Genomic DNA, 21,693 nt, shown 5'->3' with positions numbered 1-21,693 from the left:
ACACCGGGCTAGGCACCCCTCACCCAGCACGCACCCCCCGGGCCCGGCTGGTACTCACAGCTGGAGAAAATCAGCGGGCAGGAGTGCTCGTCCATGGGGAAGTTGTGCAGCTGCAGCTGGCACTCGGCATTGATGGTGAGCCTGCGGAAGAGCCAGGCGTCAGTCCAGGTCAGCACCCGGCACAGGGCAAGGCCACCGGCTGCCAGGGCACCCGTGTGGGGATGGGGAGGGCCGCTCCGTCACCCAGGCCAGCACGCGCGGCTCACTCCCGGCCAGGGTACCATCCACGATGGGGCTGTGCCGTGTTGCTTTCACGCTGGGTTATTCTGTGTTGCTTTTAACTATCAGTGGCACAGAGAATTCCAGTGAGTAAAATACCAACTGTGTCTAGAAATACACGCCAAGTCAGAGAGGATAAAACCCAGTGTTGTTTTATAAGTTGTTGTTTTCAATCTGTTGGAATTAAATCCTTCCTCCATTTGGAAACTGGTGTGTTTATCTAAACAGCTATTTTGCCAAATTAATCCACGTGTGGGGGGATTTCCTGTTTGGGCAACTGCCCCCTATTTCACTAGGGAGGTGGTGGCTCTGCCAAGTGGGGGCCCCACATCCTCCCAGGGCTGCAGCGGCCCCAAGCTTCAGCGTCCACGCGGGGCCCCAGGACTGGCCGGGCCTTCACCCTGGCTCGCTGAGGCTCCGTGTCACGTCAGTCTCCTGTGCACGGCTTTACAACTGATGAGCAGCAGCTTCGACAGACTCCAGCTCCCAGCGTACGTCGTCAGCACGCTGCCCAGCTGTGGCTTTTGTGCCGTCATCGCTCCCTGGCTGGCAAAATGAGGATTTCCCTGAAACGTCAACACTCTCTCACCATCTGCATATTTTAATGTCCATCTGTGCCTGTGCGTGTGCTGTGGACACGTGAGGAACCAGACTTCTCCTCGGGGGAATTCTCAGTATGCACGCTGCTCTCACTCCTGGGATGGATATGCTAAGCCAGAAGGAACGGGTAAGGAGGGGAAAGGGACAGGTCAAGTCCTCGGGCAGAAAGGGCAGAGTGGGGAGACGGAGCCACAGAGCAGGTGGAAGAGGGAGCCCTGTGTCCCGGGGCAGTGAGAGCAAGCCCGTGAGGTGCACCCAGGGCCCTGAGCCGTCAAGAAGAGCAGGGCGCAGTGCCCTCTAGGGCAGTGCCACCGCTCTGAGGACCCTGCTGGAGGGGCCGTCCAGTTTCTGTGCTGTGGGCTGTGTGTTCAGTTAGACTCTGAGCATCACAGCCGAGAGACCAGGACGGGCAGAGTCTAACCGAACACACAGCACACAGCACTGGCAGCTATTTTATAACACGGCTCCTATGTGAAATGTCTAGGCTGAAAACGGCTGGGGCGGGGGATCAATACCGAAGCCATCGTCAGTTTTCTGTGTGTGCAGGGACACTGATCGGTCGCTCGGCTGTTTGACAGACCAGCACCCGGCTAGGCATCCCTCACCCAGCATGCACCCAACCCGGGCCAGGAAGCTCAGTTTCCCTGACTGCTCTGGGTTTCTTCGAAGATCCCCCGCCTCTGGGAGGACCCACTCCAGAGCAGCTGCCACTTCCCTCAGGGACGTGCTGGGAGGGACCTACTCCGCCCCTCTTCCTCGTGGTCTCAGTTCACTCTGACTACATTTGTTGATGAGTGCGCCAAGACATCTGTATTTTCCGAGGTGAGAGGGCCCTCGGTGCATGTCTATTAAGAATAACTTTCACACGTGGCATGAGGGCACACTTTCTCAGGGTGCTGTAGTGCGTCACGCGTGAAAAAGAACAGACTTAGAGATGAAAACAGAGCCTCGTTTCTGCAACGATTCAAATTAAGGATCCAGATTTAAACCAGGAGTAATCAAAGATCGACACGCAATCTTACCTCAGAGTGTAAAGGATTTTCCCGTCGTTCCAGATCCGGAGGAGCTGGTTGGGCGTGGTGATCCAGTGGGCCTCTGCGGTCTTCGAATTGCGGAAGATGGTGTCTGGGAGCCAGATGAGCCCCACCATGTTGCTGTTCAGAGTCAGAATTTTCATTGTGCTGTTGAATCGAAGGCGACTATCTGTCCAGGTCTGAGCAAAAAATATGTCGATCTGGTATTCCTGAAACAGAGCAGAAGGAGAGACAAGGCAGCTGTATTAGTGACAGTTCTGTATAATTTGTGCTCTTTGTCAAACGTTGTGTGTTGACTCCACGTTGATGTTTTCACCTCCCCAGTTCTCTTTCTGATAGAGGCTGGTTCACATGGCAAACACTCAGTGAATGACGACCAATATTACTCATCAGCATTGTAGTAACATTACGTGACATAATGTACATCTTCAGTTGCAATAAGTATTTGAAGGGTGGAAGGGCGGGTAACAGCGACAGTAGAATCTATTTCAGCTGTGGAGGCAAACCCTAGGCTCACAAGCCCAGGCCTATTGCAGACTCCGTTCTCTGATCTGTAAAATGAGGAAAATAATAGTGTCCGCTTCCTAAAGGTGTTGTGAAGATAAAAGGAAGTCATTAAATGAGCACCCTTGGTGCCAGGCATAGAGCAAGTGACCCACGCACAAAATCAGGGTGGTGTATTACTAAGGAAACATCCAGCATAGGAGGAATTATGGAACAGGCAACGTGAGTCTCGCACAAGCATTTGCGCAGCTGGGGGAGCAAATGGCAGGGAAGCAGCAGCTGGGAGCAGGTTCTCGGGGCGCTTTCCCAGGAGCCTCTCGAGGCTCAGCAGCCATGGCAAGTCATGAGTTGCATCTCAGCAGCCAGACAGTCCCGCCCAAGTCCACGTGCCTGCTTGTGCTGGAAGGAAAGTCATGGCATAACCTGCTTATCTGGTGTTAAAAAAAAAAAAAAAAAAAAGCTTATAAAATGCCATGCTCCGTACTCAAGTACTCAAGGAAAAAACACCTCTCAAAAGCACAAGAATGCAGGCAGATGTGCTGGCTCCTATTCACAACCCCTCCAACTTGTTTAATAATTAAATCTAAAATGAAATTTGTTCTATATGCCTCAAAAGAAATGCCAAACCACCCTAGCTATAAATCACCTGCTTAACGTGCCATTCCCTTGTCTCCCCCGTACCCTACCGCATTCTTGCTGTGTGTTGTACTCCAGTAAACGGTGTGGGGCTCCAAAGCTCGGGGCCTTGGCCGCCCCCATACCCGCCTCGGCGCCAGTCCCCGCTGTGTGCATTCTTGTCTTTTCCCATTTCTCTGTCTCCGACATCCCTTACGACCCCCATGGTCCATGTCAGGGCTGGTCCCCAACACCCTGAATGCGCCCTTGGGGATGAACGGCCTTGGCCTCGTTCCCGCCTTCCAAAACGTGGGCATGTGCCCGTCACTGACAGACTCTGGACCCACAACTGCACAGTGAAGGTGCACGTGTGTATGTGCATGTGTGTGATGCCGTCATAGGACCTAGCATGTGCTGAATGATACGAAAATGGGGTTCAAAGAGCGGTGAAATGAAACCGAAGCAGGCAGCATGGATGCTTAGAGTCCAGGAAGGTGGGACTGGAGGCCAGACGCCTGGTGTCAGGCATGGGCGGCGGAACCCGTCTGAGGAGCGGGTAGCTCTCTGGGCAGAGGTTGGAAAAGGAACGGTAATTAGCATGCGTTGGCTGCTATTCTCTGTGCTCGGTAAGTTATCACAGGAAGGAAATTATCTCCACAAAGAACCCAGTGGTTTGAAAGCTGTTATAAAAGAAGACAGACAGATAAAGCACACTTGGGGCCTGGCGGGGCTGGGAGGATGTAGCCCCTCACGTGCCTCTCATCCTCATCTCTACAGCAGAACACCCTGCGGGGCTGGTGGTGCCAAAGCCTTCTGAAACAGCATGGCTGCAACGATCACACCCACTCCTGAAGCCTCTCAGTGGATTACGCTGCCACCCAGTAAGGTCCTTAATTCTGCAAATACGGCTCAGGGAAAAAAGACTAAGGTGTGGCCCTTCCACTGCAGGCTGCCAGGGCCCAATGACCTACACTTCAGAGAGAAAGGGTCAGAATGAAGCCGGGGAGACGGAGAGGTGCTGGCCTGCAGAAGCAAAGACGCACAGCAGCTCTTGGCTTGCACGGAGAAAAGAACTCAGAATGCGGCGTGCACATGGGAAGCTGGCCTCAGGTACAAAGCTGGTTCAGTGTTAAGGGGGTTCTTCCCGTCAGGAAGAAAGATGACTGCTTGAGATGGAACGGTACCTTTGCGTCCTGTCTTTCACGGGGAAACGGCAGCCTGGAAGAACTGTTTGGATCCCAAAGGAGGTGTATTATCCAATGTCCACTTTGCCATGACAAAAAATGGTTAATGGAAAAAGAATAAATTCCCAGACAATGGAGGCAAGAGTCAGGGAGAAAACAGACCTCAGGAGCCCCACTCTCGGAAAAGAATCAGAGCTGAACCTAAGACGAACCCAGCCCGTCGGGATCTGCCCAGTGGGGCTTCAGGCTTGCCCTTTTCCACCTGAGTCCACACATTGCATGTGTGGAGCCGGAGGGAGGTCAGATCGGTCTTCTTCTCAGTCTACAGGTCGGTGATCAAAGAAAACCAGGCCTGGATGTGATGTCTCTCCCAGGACAGGCATACCCGTGTGTACATAACCTTGATCTCGGCCCGGGACAAGGCTGACCTTTGGGGCTGCTTCCCCTAAAGAAGGGAGAAGTGTACATTTCTCTGATGAGAAAGAGAGAAGCTAATATTCAGCATCTAGATATAAATCACGGGAGTCGGCGGTGCCGTCTGCCAAATGCTGCAGCTACCCTGCTTGCAGGCATATGACAGAATTGCTCGCCTTTTGGGACTGGGTGTGGTCGTACCACCCACAAGTGAAGTTCAAGCCACATGGTAAGTGCCACTCTTGGGAGGGCCCTAGAAATGCCCACGTGGGACCTGCTCAGCCATTTAGGCCCTGAGAGACTGTGTGGAGCAGAGTTCTGCTGACTCACGTGAACCACATGTCCTGCGTAAGAAGCATCCAGAGCACTTTGTAAGAGAAGCGCACGCAGATTGATAGAGCAGGGAGGGAGAGGAAGCGTGCTGGGGTGTACAGGTGCTGGGGATGTGGGAAGGCCACATAGAAGCCAAGACCTCAGTGAGGTACAGCGTGAGCCGGGCAGATTGATGACGGAGCAGCAAGTTCAAAAGCATCCTTGCAGAGCAGACTGTGAGCTGACAGCTGCCTTCCTTCCATCCTGGCAGGATCCAGGCCCAACCATGATTTCTAATTAAAATGTGTAATAGGCTATATCTGCACAGAGAACACACTCAAGACTTTAAAATTCAGTATGTGAGAATGGCCAGGGAGGCATATGTCGGCATTTTTAAGTTTCACTTCCTTCTTTCTTTGGATACTGGTTTACTGGATTAAGGAATGAGAAGAGAAGGATGAAAATGTCCTCCCAAGCATGTCCAGGGCCCGCCAATCGATCAATGAGGTCAAACTAATCAATATTCTCTAGAAAATGTGCGTTCAAATGTTAGAAAGAATCTGAAATTTTTCAAACCTTTTTGCTTGTCTGTTTAACCTAAGTATAATAGAGAAATTAAAACTCAGAAAACTGGAAGAGTTTTACCAATGTTACTCAATATGTCAAAAATATTTTGAATGACAGCATCCTCCACTAACAATTTCTGAATGGGCCGTTTTATTCTATACACACAGTAGACAAAGAGTGACTGGCCAACAGCACCCTCTTTTTTTTTTTTTTTGAGATGGAGTTTTGCTCTTGTTACCCAGGCTGGAGTACAATGGCGCGATCTCGGTTCACCGCAACCTCCGCCCCCTGGGTTCAGGTAATTCTCCTGCCTCAGCCTCCTGAGTAGTTGGGATTACAGGCACGCACCACCATGCCCAGCTAATTTTTTGTATTAGTAGAGATGGGGTTTCACCATGTTGACCAGGATGGTCTCGATCTCTTGATGTCGTGATCCACCCGCCTCGGCCTCCCAAAGTGCTGGGATTACAGGATTGAGCCACAGCGCCCGGCATCTTCTTTACCCTTTCTCCCCTTATCTCCTCTTTCCATTCCCATTAATAAACTGTTGGTGGGAGTATAAATTAGTTCAACCATTGTGGAACACAGTGTGGTGATTCCTCAAGGATCTAGAAATAGAAATACCAGCTGACCCGACCATCCCATTACTGGCTATGTACCCAAAGGATTATAAATTGTTCTATTATAAAGACACATGCACACCTATGTTCATAGCAGCACTGTTCACAATAGCAAAGACTTGAAACCAACCCAAATGCCCATCAATGATAGACTGGATAAAGAAAATGTGACACATATATACCATGGAATACTATGCAGCCCTAAAAAAGGATGAGTTCCTGTCCTTTGCAGGGACACGGATGAAACTGGAAACCACCATTCTCAGCAAACTGATACAAGAACAGAAAACCAAACACTACATGTTCTCACTCATAAGTGGGTGTTGAACAATGAGAACGCATGGATGCAGCGAGGGGAACATCACACACTGGGGCCTGTTGGGGGATGGAGGGCTAGGGGAGGAAGAGCTTGGGGTGGGGAGATTGGGGAGAAATACCTAATGCAGATGACAGGGGGATGAATGCAGCAAACCATCATGGCACATGTACACCTATGTAACAGTCCTGCACGATCTGCACACGTGCCCCAGAACTTAAAGTATAATTTTAAAAAAGGTGCAGTTTGTACGCCTTCCCCATGAAGCACTTTAAGATGCAGTTTGAGATCGGGAGAGCACAGGGCTGGATGGAAGGCGTGTTCTCCCGTCCGTCCCAGGAGGCACAGGCATATTGTGTGCCAGGCACCTGGGTTCCTGACACAGAGACAATGACCTCCCTTCCTTCCGGGGTTAAATCGAGACTGAAGACGTTGCGTAACCTTCATCCAGTCACACAGCTCCTAAGTACCAATTACTCTAAACACTGCAGTCCAAATCCACTTCCCTGGATGCGACTGAGAAGGGCCGCAGCAGCTGAGTCTGGGTGTTAGATCTGGGATGTGTGGAAGGACCCCTGTGCAGAAGCGTCCTCCACATTTACCCTGTTCATAAACTGTGTGACATCGTTTACCTTCCTGAGCCTCAGTTTCCTCATGCATACAATGCAAGCGTCAGACTGGATTAAATGTAAGGACGCTGCTGACTCAAATAAAATTATACATTTCCATATCTCTGCCCAGAGTTAGCCTTTCCCTCTTGAAACTAATTTTCCATTTTTTTTCTCGTGTCTCTATCTTACTTCTGCAAGGAAAACACGATGGGGTGACTTCTTCCTACGTCCCATCTTCTTTTACTGTAAAGACTTTCATAGGTCTGAATTCTGCATGAAGCGTTCAAGAACCATCCATGAGGTGGAGACTTGCAGAGCAAGGCAGGAATCCCCACCCCCACCCACCAACGACCATGCTCTTCCTGCAGCAGAGGGGAGCATCCTACGGTGTCCAGGGTGCACGCTCTTCTTCGTTCTGAAATCTTGCCACGAATGCCACTTGAGGACGGCGAAAGGCTGTGCAGTGTGGATGTTTTATTGTGTCTGCGTTTGACTAAATGTTGAAGAAACACTTCCCACCCACAGAGAAATATTTTTACTGCTCTCATAAACTTTCTTTGTAATGGCATTAATCATCCTTCCTTTTTGCAAAGAAAACAACATTCCAACAATGTCTATCTGAAAATATTGTACATAATTCATTAATGCTACGAAATTAACGTGTCTGAAATACTAACAGAACTCGTGGGGACCCTCCACTGAAAACCATCATGCTGGTGAACAGCCCAGGTTCATGATTTGTTTTAGTTACTGCAGAGCTTAATAATTTCTAAATAAGCCATGAATTGCTGTGACATGTGGAACACTTTGACAAAACAGAAGAGAAATTATGCTTCTTCACAATATCCATCTGTAAGTTCTAGAAAATGTGGACATTATTTCCACATACTTCCCCCTTCCTTTATTAAAGAGGAGGGCCAAGTGAAAAAAATGAGATGAGTGCAGGTCGGGAACTTCGAGAATCTGGTTTCAGGAGACACTGGGGACAGAGTCTTGTTCCCCTCCAGGCCTCAGCTCCTTAGCTTGAGTTAGATAAACTAATCAGGAACAGAAGCCACTGGCTGTTTTCTTTATAAAATGGTCGTAACAGGCCCTTGTTGCCAATTCAAGGTTGTTCTGATTTCTTATCTAACAATGTCTAATGCAACGATTAAAATAAAACCATTTTTATTTATTCCTTCTCAGGTATGGAAGCATACCTCAAATATATATTTTGTTTCTTGCGTGTGTTATTTATTGGGATTTGTCCTGGGAAATATGGCTTTGATGGTGGGCCTCCCTCTCTCCCTGGGGCCTTTCTCGCCTTCACAGGCACCAGGGTTTCCCCGAGGTCTGACTACCTGGTTGCATATTCTCAATGCTTGTAAATATCACAAGCAATGTAAGACCATGTGAACACACAGCTACAACCTTTGCAGGACCTGGGAGAAGGCTTCTGCTAGTGAGGGGCTCTCAGGCTTCACCTTCACAGGCTCTGTGGTAAAATCGTCTCTAGGTAGGAGGCCCTGGGGACTGCGTGATGCAACAGATCTGGGCCAGGAACAGCTCCCCAGTGGTGGAAGCAGGTGCCCCTCGTGCATCGCTGCAGACATCCCGCCTTTTCTGTGTCCTTTCTTGAGTAGCTATCCCTCTGCTCTCCTCCACCCACTGACTGCTTTCAGATTTGCAGCCTATTGGATGCTCCATTCTCCAACTCTGCTGCTACTCAAAAAGGTATCATGGCTGGCCAGAGCCTACAGAATTACAGTCAATATTCTTTGCATATAAACAAGTGTGATACTCAAGACTCCGTGTATTGTGCTTGCTCACAGACCAACCGGTTACTGTAGCACAACGTCCCGGCACGGCCCTCCCCGCTCCCTGTCCCGTCTGTGTTTTGCCCGTGCCTGGACGACCCCTTACCCAGCCCCGTCCAGTCCTCTCTGTCCTCCTGGGTCCCATCTTCCCGTGGCATTGGTACATTTGCCGACAGCCTGGTATTACTCATTATTTTTTCCCCTTATGTTAACACTGTATGACTTCTGCTGCTGTATCACAATTATCTGCACGTTCCACATAGGGACCGCCCTGCCACAGTGCTGATCAGCAGTGACCTGTGTTGCTAATAACTTACACGTACTGCAAATTACTAGGAGTCAGTCCCCATTCCAAATAACTGACATATCCCCACTCTACCCAATGTTCACAACAATACAAATACCCCTGTTCTACAGGTAGGAACTAAGAAGACTCAGTCATCCACTCATCAAGAGAGCAGTGGCCAAGGCTCACTGGAGCCCAGGTGGGTTTCAGACATTTGGATTCCGCCCCACCCCGGGCTTTATTAAGTATAATTGACAAATAAAAATTCTCTATGTTCCAGAAGAGATGATTTGACATCCGTTTACGATGTGAAACTGTTACCACAATCAAGCTCATTTGCATACCCATCACCTCACAATTGCCTTTTTTTTTGGTGGTGAGAATATCATGATCTACTCTCTTGGCCAATTACAAGCATACGATATTGTTAGCAGATTTCAATTACACAGTACACATTATCCACAGGCTCCCTGCTGTACATGAGGTCTGCAGACCCTAACTGCAAGTCTGCACCACTGACCAACAGCTCATTTCCTCTGTTCCCAGGTCCTGGCAACCGCGCTTCTGAGCTCCATCCACGTGATTTCTAACGACTGCACTCAGCAGTAGTGACAGGCTCACCCTGGATCCTCAGACCCCCAGAGAGGAGGAGGGAGGCGGGAGGCGGAGCTCTGCCCTTTAGTACTGGCCCTCATTCCTGGAACTGCCCATCAAGGACCCACAGCAAGAAACAGTGTGAGGAGGACATATTGCAAACATCTGAACTCCCTTCAGCGGGGGGAAAAAAAACAGCAGTAAATGCACTGAAACTGAAATGAAACTTGACTTGAAGATCTGTAGCACTCCCTGGGCACCATCAGCGCCAGGGATGGGCTGGAATTTCTGACCATATCAGAAGCAGATGTTTTAGCTGCTGGAATCCAGGTCTCTTCTTAGTGATTCACAGCATCACATGTATCCCAAGGTAGCTACCAGGAGGAGGCGGCACTCAGTCTCCCCCGCCTTCCCGGCACGGTGCAAGTCCCATTGGAGGGGACCCTTAGTATTAATGACGAGTATTACTGATGAGGCTAAAGAAGTAAATCTCCTCTTTGGGACATAGTTGTACACAAGGTAATAGCGGAAGGAGAAAAAAATGGTGTGGCTTTACTGTGTCTGAAGAAAATGATTCCAATTCCACACTGGGCTATATTTTAATATTAAACAGACAGGCTCCCAGGAGCTGTTGCTTTGAGTTCGCTTCCAGAATGCTCACAAGTATGCCCTGCCACCAAAAAGGTAGTCATGAGAGCATTAGAATATAGCTGACGTACTCTGAACTCTGCAAGGGAAGCTGTATCAGCTGCTTTACAGGAGCATGGTTTTTACTGGATGCTATTTAGGGTGTTTTTAGCCTTGAAGAACGGACATGGGTTTTTCATCCTATCAACAATGGCAAAAACTCAGGATTCCACACTTGATGGCATTTCACGTTTTTCAGGCAGTGAGTGTCCACTGAGTTGCAGGATGTGTTCATGTGGCAGATTTAAAGTGTGTGAGCTAAGGATGTGCAGGAGCCCTTCCATTCCTTTCTTGCTCACAGTGTCATAACCAGGAAAATGATGTCCTATCTGGGATCTCTTGAGAAAAACCTGCCAATCGCTTTTTTATTGTTTTAGCTCAAAAAGGTTTGACTTTTCAATGAGAAAATGATTTAAGTCGTTCCAAATGCTCCACCAGTGTGAAGCCAGTCACTGTCAGCGACCATCCCAAGTTGCCAAATCACGTTTTACCTTCAGACCAAAATATTCTTTTTGAGAAACATTTAGACTGAACATTCTTAGCCTTGCCTTGTGACACCTGGCAGTTCTCCCAAGATGAGGATGGACCTCCCAGTGAGGCCTCTCAAACACAAAGCCCCTCTGAAGGAAGTCCGGCTGAATCTGGCTGATGAAGACACTGAGATCAAGAGGAACAGGAGCCATCCCAGGAAATGGCAGTGGTGGGTTCCTGGCTTGCATACCAGCTGGCCACAACTCCTTTGGTGAAAACAAACAGGATTAGCTTGAGCTGGTCCTCAGAGGTGACGCTGTTGACGTTTCTTCCAAGCGGTTCCTGCCGTGGAACTGGGGGGGCAGTGTCAACCCACCGCAAGTCCCGTGAAAGATGGCACTCTCGGGAGGCCACCGTGGAGAGGGTAGAGGGGTCAGAGCTGCCACGGCCACGCCGGGCTAAGAGGACAGCAGCATAGAAAGAATGCGAGCTATCACGGACCGTGAGGAAGAGGGGCGGACATACACAAGGGGAGACCTGGAACGTTATTATAAAAATGGAGAAAGGGCACCAGAATTCTGAACCTCTGACCTAGAAAGACAAATAAACGAATCAAAGCAGGACAAACGATAAATTCAGGGATTAGGGTTAGCAAGAGTGAGAAGGTTTTCCTGTCTAGACAATAGAAACTACTTCGTAACATCACAAGACCCTCCTGAGACTTTGTTAATCTTCCTCTCACTAAAATTTTCAGATTCTCTGCAAATATTTAAGAAGGGCATTTAATTTGGAAACTGGAATAAAAACAAAGAGAATATGAAAATCCATTACTTTCTCATATAAATTAAGAGAGATTAAAAGCACCATTTTATGAAACCACGCTCTTAGTGTCACAGCCATAGCCTTGATAGAAATTGAATGTCACCTGGAAACACCGAACACCTAAAATGAACCGAATTCTTCATCATTCAGGGGAATTTCTCCCATAAAAAAAGCGTTCGTAAGTCAAAAACATAGAGTATATTATTGGATTACGATCTTAAACACTTTAAATCATGAGAAGTCCATGCTTACTGTGCAGTATATTATCTCATAGGTATTATTTCTTTAATCTGACCAATGACTTGTGAGGTGGTCTTCGTGACTTCCCAATTTTCCACCCAAAGATGGCATCGAGAGAGGTGAATTTGCTTTTCAAATTGAAGACAGTTTAACCATTTTTGCACTTTTTATGTTTGCTGAAAATAGCATTTAATTATAAAGCAGAATAAGAAAGTGAAATTTACAAGTAGAATAGAAGGAAAATAGCATTCAAAGTTATCAAGACGTATCAGACAAATGCCTACAAAAAGAACTTAACTCAGGTTATGTTTAATAATGTGGAATGCTGCATCTACACAGATCAAAAGATGGATATTTTCAAAGATATGAAGTAGCTTGAGCTACAAAAGGAGAAATGAACACCAAAAAACAGAAGTAAATGAATATACACTGGTATAAGTTACATACAGACCTCATAGGAAATCACATAAATCTAAGAACATTTTAATTATTTGCAAAGTGTGAACAGTTGTATAATGAATGCATCTTATAAAATGGTATTACCAAAATTATTTTAAAGTGCAAGATTTTATAGGATAAAATAATTTCTGTGAATAAAAATAATGTTGCTTGTATCTGTCACCATAAGAGGAAGAGCATCCTTGAAGAAAATTCTTAGTGTTCAGGGTCCAATTACCCAAGACTGTAACATTCATGATAACAGAAATATGTCTATATAATACCTTTTTAAAGTGTCTCCAAACACATCACTGTATTTTGCACCAGGACCTTCTACATGAAAGATCATACATTTCAAAAACTGCAATGAGTCTTCCAGATCTGTAGTTCTATATTTAATATGTATATTTTGTCACACTCAAAAGAGTTCTGGCTTCTCTGATTGCTAAAGGCATTACATTATCTAACCTAGGATTTATTTAGACACTGTAAAGTAAGCACTCAGCACAATTTTGAAGAAGTTCCCTAAAAGAAAGGTCTCCATGGCATGCTAATCTGTTATTAGTTACAGATGTTGAATATATCTTCACTTGCAGTTTGCTTTTCTCTTTTTTTTTTTTTTAAATAAAAGACATTATTGATTTTAATAAAGTCCAATTTCTCACTCCCTCATTTTACAGGTAGTGATTTTGAAAAATTTTATTTTACTGTAGTAAGTACACTTAACATGAGGTCTACCATTTTAACAAATTTTAAGTGTATGACACACTTTTTAAGTGTTGTTAAATACAATGACAGTGTTGTACAATAGATTTCTATTGAACTTATTCATCTTTTAAAATGGAAACTTTATGCTGATTGATTAGAAATTTTTCATTTCTCCCTCTTTGCAGCCCCTGCCGACAACCAATATACTCTCGGATTCCAGGAGTTTAATTATTTTAAATGCCTCATATCAGTGGAATCATGCTGTAACTGTTTTTCTGTGACTGTTATTCCATTTAGATGATGTTCCTAAGGTTCACTGTGTTGTCACATACTGCTGAATTTTCTCCTTTAAAGGCTAAATAATTCCATTGAATGTATATACCATGTTTTCTTTAGCCATCTATCAATGGACATTAGGCTGTTTTCATACCTTGGTACAAAAAACACTGGAATGCTAAGATATCTTTGAAAGATCCTTATTTCAATGCTTCTGGATAAATACCTGAAGGTGGAATTTCTGGATCATATGGTAGTTCTACTTCTAATTTTTTGAGCAATCTCCATACTGTTTTCAGTAGCGGCTGTATCATTCTGCATTCTACCAACAGTGTGCAAGGGTTCCAAGTTCTCCACATCCTTGCCAGCCCTTGCTGACTTCTGAATTTTTGGTAATAGCCATTTTAACAGCTGTCAAGTGATATCTCCTTGTGGTCTTGATTTGCATTTCCCTGATGATTAGTGATGTTGAATATCTTGTCACATACCTGCTGGCAATGTGTATGTCTTCTTGTGAGAAATGTACAGTCAAGTCTTTAGCCCATTTTTAAATCAGTTTATTAATATTGTAGGTATTGAACTGCAGGACTTCACTGTACGTTGCCTTTTCACTCTGTTGATCATTTCTTTTGTTGTGCAAAAGCTTTTTAGTTTGATGTAATCCCACTTACGTATTTCTGATTTTCATTATTTGAGCTCCTTTTTACTTCCTTTTTTTAAGTCTAGCTAAATGTTAGTCAATTTTATCTTTTTAAAACACTCTGAGTTTTGTGGATTTTTCTATTGTTTTTCTATTCTTTATTTATCCTCTAATCTTTATTTCCTTCATTCTACTATTTTTGGGCCTAGTTCGTTCTTCTTCTAGCTCCTTGAGATGTAAAGCTGGGTTGTTTACTTCAGATGTGTCTTCCTTTTCAATGTAGGTGTTTCTTTGTTTATCACTATAAACTTCCCTCACAGTATTGCTTCTCTATAGCCTACAAGTTTTGGTATGTTATACTTTTGTTTTCATGGGTCTCAAGATATTTTCTAACTTACTTTTTTGATTTCTTCTTTGACCTATTGGTTGTTCAAAATTGCTCATTTTAATATATTTATGATTTTACATTTTCCTTCTACTGATATCATTTCATTTCATTGCAGTGAGAAAATATATTTGGTATGATTTCATTTTTCTTCATTTGCCAAGACTTGCTTTGTAATCTAACATCTAACATGTGATCTATCCTTGGGAATGTTTTATGTGCACTTGAGAAGAAGGTAGATTCTGCTGCCATTGGGTGGAATGTTCTGTATATTTGCGCTAGTCCATTTGATTAACAATGTTCAAGTCTAATATTCCTTTGTTGATTTTCTGTCTGGTTGGTCTATCTCGTATTGAAAGTGGGGTGCTGAAGTCTCCTACTACTATGTACTGTTATCTGTGTCTCCCCTCAGTTCTGTCAGTTTGCTTCATGTATTTCCGTGCTCTGATGTTGGGTATGTATATTATATGTTTCTGATGAGTTGATGCTTTTATCATTACATTAAGGCCATCTTTGTCTCTTGCAACCATTTTTAAATTAGTCTGTGTTGTTTGATATGAAGGTAGCCACCCCGCTCTCTTTTGGTTACCATTTGCATGAAGTATTTTTTTCATCCTTCATTCTCAGCCTATGTATGTCTTTAAATATAGTCTATTACACCAGTTTATATTGTGCATCCATTAACATATTTTTAGTTGTTTTTTTTTACCTTTTAAACTAGAATTAAAAATGATTTACTCATCACTATTACAATAATATAGTAGTCTGTATTTGTCTATATATTTACCTGTGTTGATGAGACTTTTTACATTCTTATGGTATAATACTGCTGTTCAGTGTCCTATGGTTTTATATTGAAGGTATTAACGTTTCCTGGAAGGCAGGTCTAGTAGTGATGAGCTTTCTCAGCTTCTGAACATCTTTACCTCTCCTTCATTTTTAAAGGACAGCCTTGGCAGGCATAGTATTCTTGGTTTCAAGTTCTTTTAGTACTTTGAATACATTATCTGAATCCCTTTTGGACAGGAAAGTTTCTGCTGAAAACTCCACTCACAGTTTTATGTGGGTGTCCTTATGTGTGACAACTTGCTTTTCTCTTGCTACTTTTCAAAATTCTTTTTTTTTTTTTTGACTTTCGGCAACTTGATTATAATGTATGTCAGTATGCATTTTTGGGATTCATTTTATTTAGTGTCTTTTGGGTTTCCCAGATCTAGACCATTTCTGTCTCCCAGACTTAGAAAAAAAAATAGCTATTATTTGTTTGAATACGCTTTCTGGTCTTTCCCTTTCCCTCCTTCCAGGATTCCCATGATGCATGACCTGCTTGATAATGTCTTTTAAGTCCTTGAAGCTTTCTTTACTCTTTTTTACTCTTTTCTAATTTTGTTCCTATGACTGAATTATCTTCAGTGACCTGTCTTCATGTTCACTGATTCCATCTTCTGCTCAATCTAGTCTGCTGTTAAACCCCTCAAGTGAATTTTTCAGCTCAGTTATTATTCTTCAGCTCCACAATGTCTACTTGTTACTTTGTATTTTCTGTGTGGTGAAATTCTCACTTATTCAATAATTGTTCTCCTTACCTTGGTGAGCATCTTTATAATAGTTACTCTAATTTTTTTTTTCAGGCAAATCATACACCTCTACTTCATTAAAGTCAATTTTTGGAAATTTGTTTATTTTGTTCCATTGTATGGGAGATATTGCCCTGTTTATTTATTTTCCTTGATTGTTTGTGTTGTCTGCTTATTAGATGAAACAGCTACCTCTCCCAATATTCAGACTAGCCTCATACAGAAGACCCTTATAATCTGCCCAGCCAGAGATTTTGGGAGCCTCTCCAAACTTTGTGTTAGTCCAGCCTGTTTTCTTGGTTTTAAGGAGCCCCTAGGCATCCAGAATATACTGTGTCCCATCAGTGTTCTGAGAACAAGAAAGATGTAAGTCAGTTCCTCAGGCAGCCCAGTTGAATCACTGGATTCCCTGTCTAACCATTTTTTTCCCCATCTCAGGGAGAACCTGAGATGTGTGTTGTGTTGTGTGTGTGTGTGTTTTGTTTTGTTTTTTGGCTATTTGGTGTGCACTGAGCTGGAGGGAGGGCTATGGCAACTAGCTGCACATTAGATGAAACTGTCATCTCGGTTCTCACTGACTTTCAGGTGGCTAGATCATGCAGGTGCATCAGCACTCTAAGACAGTCTAGACGGAAGCCAGTCCTCCAGGTATATCCCAGCAAAGTGGGGTTCTGGATGCACAGTTCATCTCTACTCCTCCCCAAGGAAGACCTGGGGGCTGGGGGTTTCCTCACAATCATAAGGCACAGTGCCAAGGGCAGCGATTATGGCAAGAGGGTGACTCAAATTTCCCTACTGAATTTGATGTGGACGGTTTTGTGCTCACCTAGGGTGCTGGAGCCTCTCAGCTAGTTTCTGGATTCTCAATTTCACAGGAAACTTGCCAGTGCTTTATTGCTGAATGGTGAGTTTCCATTGGGGAAGGAGGATCCAGGGATTCCCATTCTGTCATCTTGCTCAGGAACGACTCATGTGAATAGTGTTTTTAGAATTCTATTTAATTCTATCCCTGAAGTGAGGAAAATAGCCCTGCTTATTTGTGTTCAGAAGTTTGACTCTTTTTGCTTTTTACATTGAAATCTATAATCTACTACAGTTGGGTGTTGTGTGTGAAGTAAGGGACAAGTTTTCTTTCCTTCTCATACGGGCATCCAATTACTCCAACACTACGCACTCAAAGGACTGTGTTTCCCCACTGCTCCGCCTGCCATGCTTGTCACCAACCTAATGTGTATACATGCTTGCCTCTGTTCCAGGCTCTGCAATCAGCTTCACTGACTTTTACTGTAGCCTTGTTTCAATACCACTATCCTTCTCACTGCAGCTTTCTAATAAACACTGATATCCAGTGAAGCAAGTTCTTCAAACTTCTCTTTATTCAGAAGTGCATCAGCAACTTCTGGTCATGTACATATTATATACATTTGAGAATCAGGTTGTAAATTTTCACAAAAAATAAAAACCACTGAAATTGTGATAGGGAGTTGCATTGACTCCACCGATCAATTTGTGGATAATTGTCGTTTCCAATAGAGTCTTCTAAACTGTGAATATAGATATGCTGAACTTTATTTAGGTCTGTTTTAATTTCTCTCATTTATGGTATATAGCTAACTGTGTAGAATGACATGCATCTTTTATTGGGTTTTTCTTAGACATTTAATTTTTTTTTTTTTTTTTGAGAGGGAGTTTCGCTCTTGTTACCCAGGCTGGAGTGCAATGGCGCGATCTCGGCTCACCGCAACCTCCGCCTCCTGGGTTCAGGCAATTCTCCTGACTCAGCCTCCTGAGTAGCTGGGATTACAGGCACGCACCACCATGCCCAGCTAATTTTTTGTATTTTTAGTAGAGATGGGGTTTCACCATGTTGACCAGGATGGTCTCGATCTCTTGACCTCGTGATCCACCCGCCTCGGCCTCCCAAAGTTCTGGGATTACAGGCATGAGCCACCGCATTTAATGTTTTTGATGCTAGTGAAAATAATGCCTTTTAAGTTTTATTTTTATATTATACATTAACTTCTTCCATTGATGTATCATGCATGACATTCTATAAATTTTAGACACATGTATATATTTGTGTAACTATCAACATAACCAGGACACACAATAGTTCTATCACCCCCAACTCCAAAACGTCCTTCTGCTATCCTTCTGTCATTGCCCCTTCCATACCCATAACTGCTGCCAACCACAGATCTGTTCTCCATCCTTGTAATATTCTGTGTGTGTGTGTTCTTTCTGTTGGGAGGCAATGGAATATAAATGCAAGACAACAGTATTAACCTTTTGTGTGTGGCTTCACTCCCGAGCAAAACATCTCCAAGATTTGTCCAAGTCGTTATGTATATTAGGAGTTCATTACTTTTTATAAATATTATGCCATTTAGATGTGTCACAGTTTGTTTATACATCCATCACATTAAGGACATTTGGGTGGTATCCAGTTTTTAGCAATTATTAGTAAAGCTGCTATAAATATTAATGCACAGGTTTTTATGTGGAAATAAATTTTCATCTCTCTAGCATGAATATCCAGAAATGGACCACTGGGTTATATTTTAGGACAGATTAGCATTTATAAGAAACTGCCAAACTGTTTCCCCCAGTGATTGTACAATTTTGTATTTCAAACTGCAATTTACAAAATTTCAAGTTATTCCACGTCTATTACTTTCCTCGCTCTTGTCAGCAATTTTTATTGAAGTTAAAATAGATGGGTAGCACTATCATATCATGGTTTTAATTTGCATTTCCCTAATAGCTGAGTAAGTTAAACATCTTTTAACGTGCCTATTTGTCATTCTTATATCCTCTTTGGTAAAGTGTTTGTTCATGCCTTTTACCAAGTTTTTTGTTTAAGGTATTTAAGTCAAATTTCATTTTTTATATGGAGATGTCTAGTTCTTTTTCAAAACCATTTTGCACAGGCTAGTTCCTCTGCCTTCCTAAACACATTGTGGAATATCTTACCTATATCTACAAAAATTCTGATAAGGTTTGAGTTACCACACACACACACACACACACACACACACACACTCTCTCTCTCTCTCTCTCTCTCTCTCTCTCTCTCTACATATATATATATATATATATATATATTTTAATTTATGGAGAATTTACATGTGTACATGTCACTATGTTGGGTCTTCTATTCCTTGAAGACAGTATGACTCTCTATGTCTTTACTTTTTTATATCTCAGTATCGACTCTCTATTTCTTTACTTTTTTATATCTTTTATTAGAGTTTTTAGTTTTCTATAAGCTCACACTGTACACATTTTATTACATTTATACCTAAATATTTCAATTTTGGAGTTATTTTAAATGATGTTTTAAAATGTTCTGTTTCCCAGTCTGCATTTCTACTATACAGAAATACACTTGATTAGAATGGCAAAATAACTCAATGAAGAAAAATCATCTTTTCAACTAATGAGGCGGAGACACTGGAATGATCGGAGTGTTGCTTTACACCATATTAAAAAAAACTCAAAATGTATTAAAAACCTAAAAGTTAGAAATAGTACTATAAAACTCTTACAGTTATGGCACCAAAGCAAAGCCATCAAAAGAAAAAGAAAGAAATTAGGCTTTATGAAAATTTCAATTTTTGGTACATCAAAGGACACCGTAATAAGTGAAAAATCAACCCACAGAATGGGAAAAATATTTGCAAATCATACACCTGGTCAGGTTCTAGTGTCCATCACATCAGAATATGTAAAGAACTCTTGCAATGTGTGGTAGACAGAATAAGGGTCCCTAAAGATGTCTGTGTCCTAATCCCTGGAATCTGAATACATTACATCACATGGCAAATGGGACTTTGGATATGATGAAGTTCAGGACCATGAGACGGGAAGATGATGTGAATTATCTGGGTGGGTCCAGTGTAATCACTGAGGTCCATAAAAGAGAAAAACTGTAAGATCAGAGGCAGAGAAGGAGGTTTGACAGTGAAAGCAGAGGTCAAAGTTACGTAGCCATGGATGAGGGAGAGTGGGTAGCTTTAAGAGGCAGGAAATGTCTTGGAATGAATTCTCTCTTTGAGCCTCCAGAAACTCTTCAACCACCATTCTAGAAACACTCTGTTCCTTTGACAACCTGACTTTTTTGAACTTAAGACCTTCAAAACTGTAAGATAATCGATTTTTTTTAAAGAAAGAAAGACTCTTGATTAATGAGTGAGTGCTGATCTTGTATCTTGTGATTTACCAACTTCATTTTAGTAGACCTTTTGCAGACTGCTTGTGATTTTTATGTAGAGTGTCACATCCTTCACAAATAGCAGTTTATGTATTCTTCTCCAATTTGTACATTTCATTTTCTTCCTGTCTTCCCCACTGACCAGAACTTCTACGAAGTTGTTTAATAGGAATGTTGAGTTTGCCACTAAGCTTAAGAGAAAAGCATTCAGTGCTGCACAATTAAGTATACTCTTAGCTTTAAGATTTTCCTAGATGCCAATTTTCAGGTTGAGGATGTTTCTTTCTGCCCTAGTTTTGCTGTGATATTTTATCATGAATAGAGGCTGTATTTTGCCAACTATTTTTTTCTGCTTAATTTCTATGACCATGCAGCTTTTCTTCTTCAGATTATTAATATGGTCAATTACATTAATTATTTTCAGAGTATTGAACCAGTCTTGTGTTCCTAGTGTAAATTCCACTTGGTGCTTTGTATTATGCTTTTGATAGATTGCTGGAATCACTTTGTTCATGTATTTTGCATTTGTGTATACATACACCCATGAAATACATTGTGTAGTTCTTTTTTCCTGTCATATTTTGGTATCAGGTTGATGCTGGCCTCATAAAATGAGTTGGGATATGTTTCCTTTTCTTCCATTTTGTAGAAAAGATTCTATGGAATTAGTCTAATTTCTTTAAATATTTTATTCAATTAACCAGAGAAATCATATTTAGGGCTGGAAATTTATTTTTCAGATTTTGGGGCAGGTTTTTTCAAAAAATTTTTAAACTATTAAATCAATCACTTTAATGTTCATAAGACCATTCTGATTATCTGTTTCATCTTGAGTAGGCTTTGATAGTTGTGCTCCTGGAAGAATTGGTCCATTACATCGAAGCTGTTGAGGTCACTCCCACAGAGCTGTTTCCAGTGATCCCTTATTATCCTGGAAGGCCTGGTCCCCATTTCTTTTCAATTCCTGATATTGGTAATTTGTGTCTTTTTTTCACTTTATCAGTCCTGAATGAATTTTACAAACATTTTCAAAGAACTAGCTTTGATTTTGTTAATTTCATCTATTGTTTTTGGTTTTTGGTTTCATTGATTTTTCACTCTTATTTCCTTAATTTGGCTTAATTAGAGTTTGTTTTACTCTTTGATTTCCAGTTGGAAGTTTTACTCTTTGTAAAAAAAAAAAAGTAAAAAAAAAAGTAAAAAAAGTTTTACTCTCTGTAAAAAAAGTTAAAAAAGTTTTACTCTTTGATTTCCAGGTGGAAGCTTAGGTTATTGATTTGAGGTGTTTCTTCTTTTCTAACATAAATATTTAATACTATAAATTTCTCTCTAAGCAGTCTTTTAGATGAATTCTACAATTTTCATTATGCTGTATTTTTTATTTTTACATACTTCAAAATATTTTCTAATTTCCCTGAGACTTCTTCTTTGGTCCACAGCACATTTAAAGATATGCTGTTTAATTTCCATGGATTTGGATATTTTTCTGTTGTCTTCCTGACAC

The 21,693-nt window shown here is 42.6% G+C and overlaps 1 protein-coding gene across 1 annotated transcript in view; it reads right to left on the bottom strand.

Moving 5' to 3' along the window:
* Window positions 1-21,693, bottom strand: part of GABRG3 (gamma-aminobutyric acid type A receptor subunit gamma3) — a 549,201-nt gene that overhangs the window by 194,739 nt on the left and 332,769 nt on the right. The window contains exons 4-5 of the mRNA XM_064367750.1: window positions 1,902-2,122; window positions 59-141 (exon numbers count right to left, since the gene is read on the bottom strand). Coding sequence (XP_064223820.1) covers window positions 59-141; window positions 1,902-2,122 — 304 coding nt within the window. The remainder of the gene's footprint in view (window positions 1-58; window positions 142-1,901; window positions 2,123-21,693) is intronic.

The sequence above is a fragment of the Aotus nancymaae genome, unplaced genomic scaffold (assembly GCF_030222135.1).
Source record: "Aotus nancymaae isolate 86718 unplaced genomic scaffold, 86718_ANA_hifiasm-v0.15.2.pri h1tg000075l, whole genome shotgun sequence".
Lineage (NCBI taxonomy): Eukaryota > Metazoa > Chordata > Mammalia > Primates > Aotidae > Aotus > Aotus nancymaae.
The sequence above is the reverse complement of the archived record's forward strand: the minus strand, read 5'-3'. Positions and strand labels throughout refer to the sequence as shown.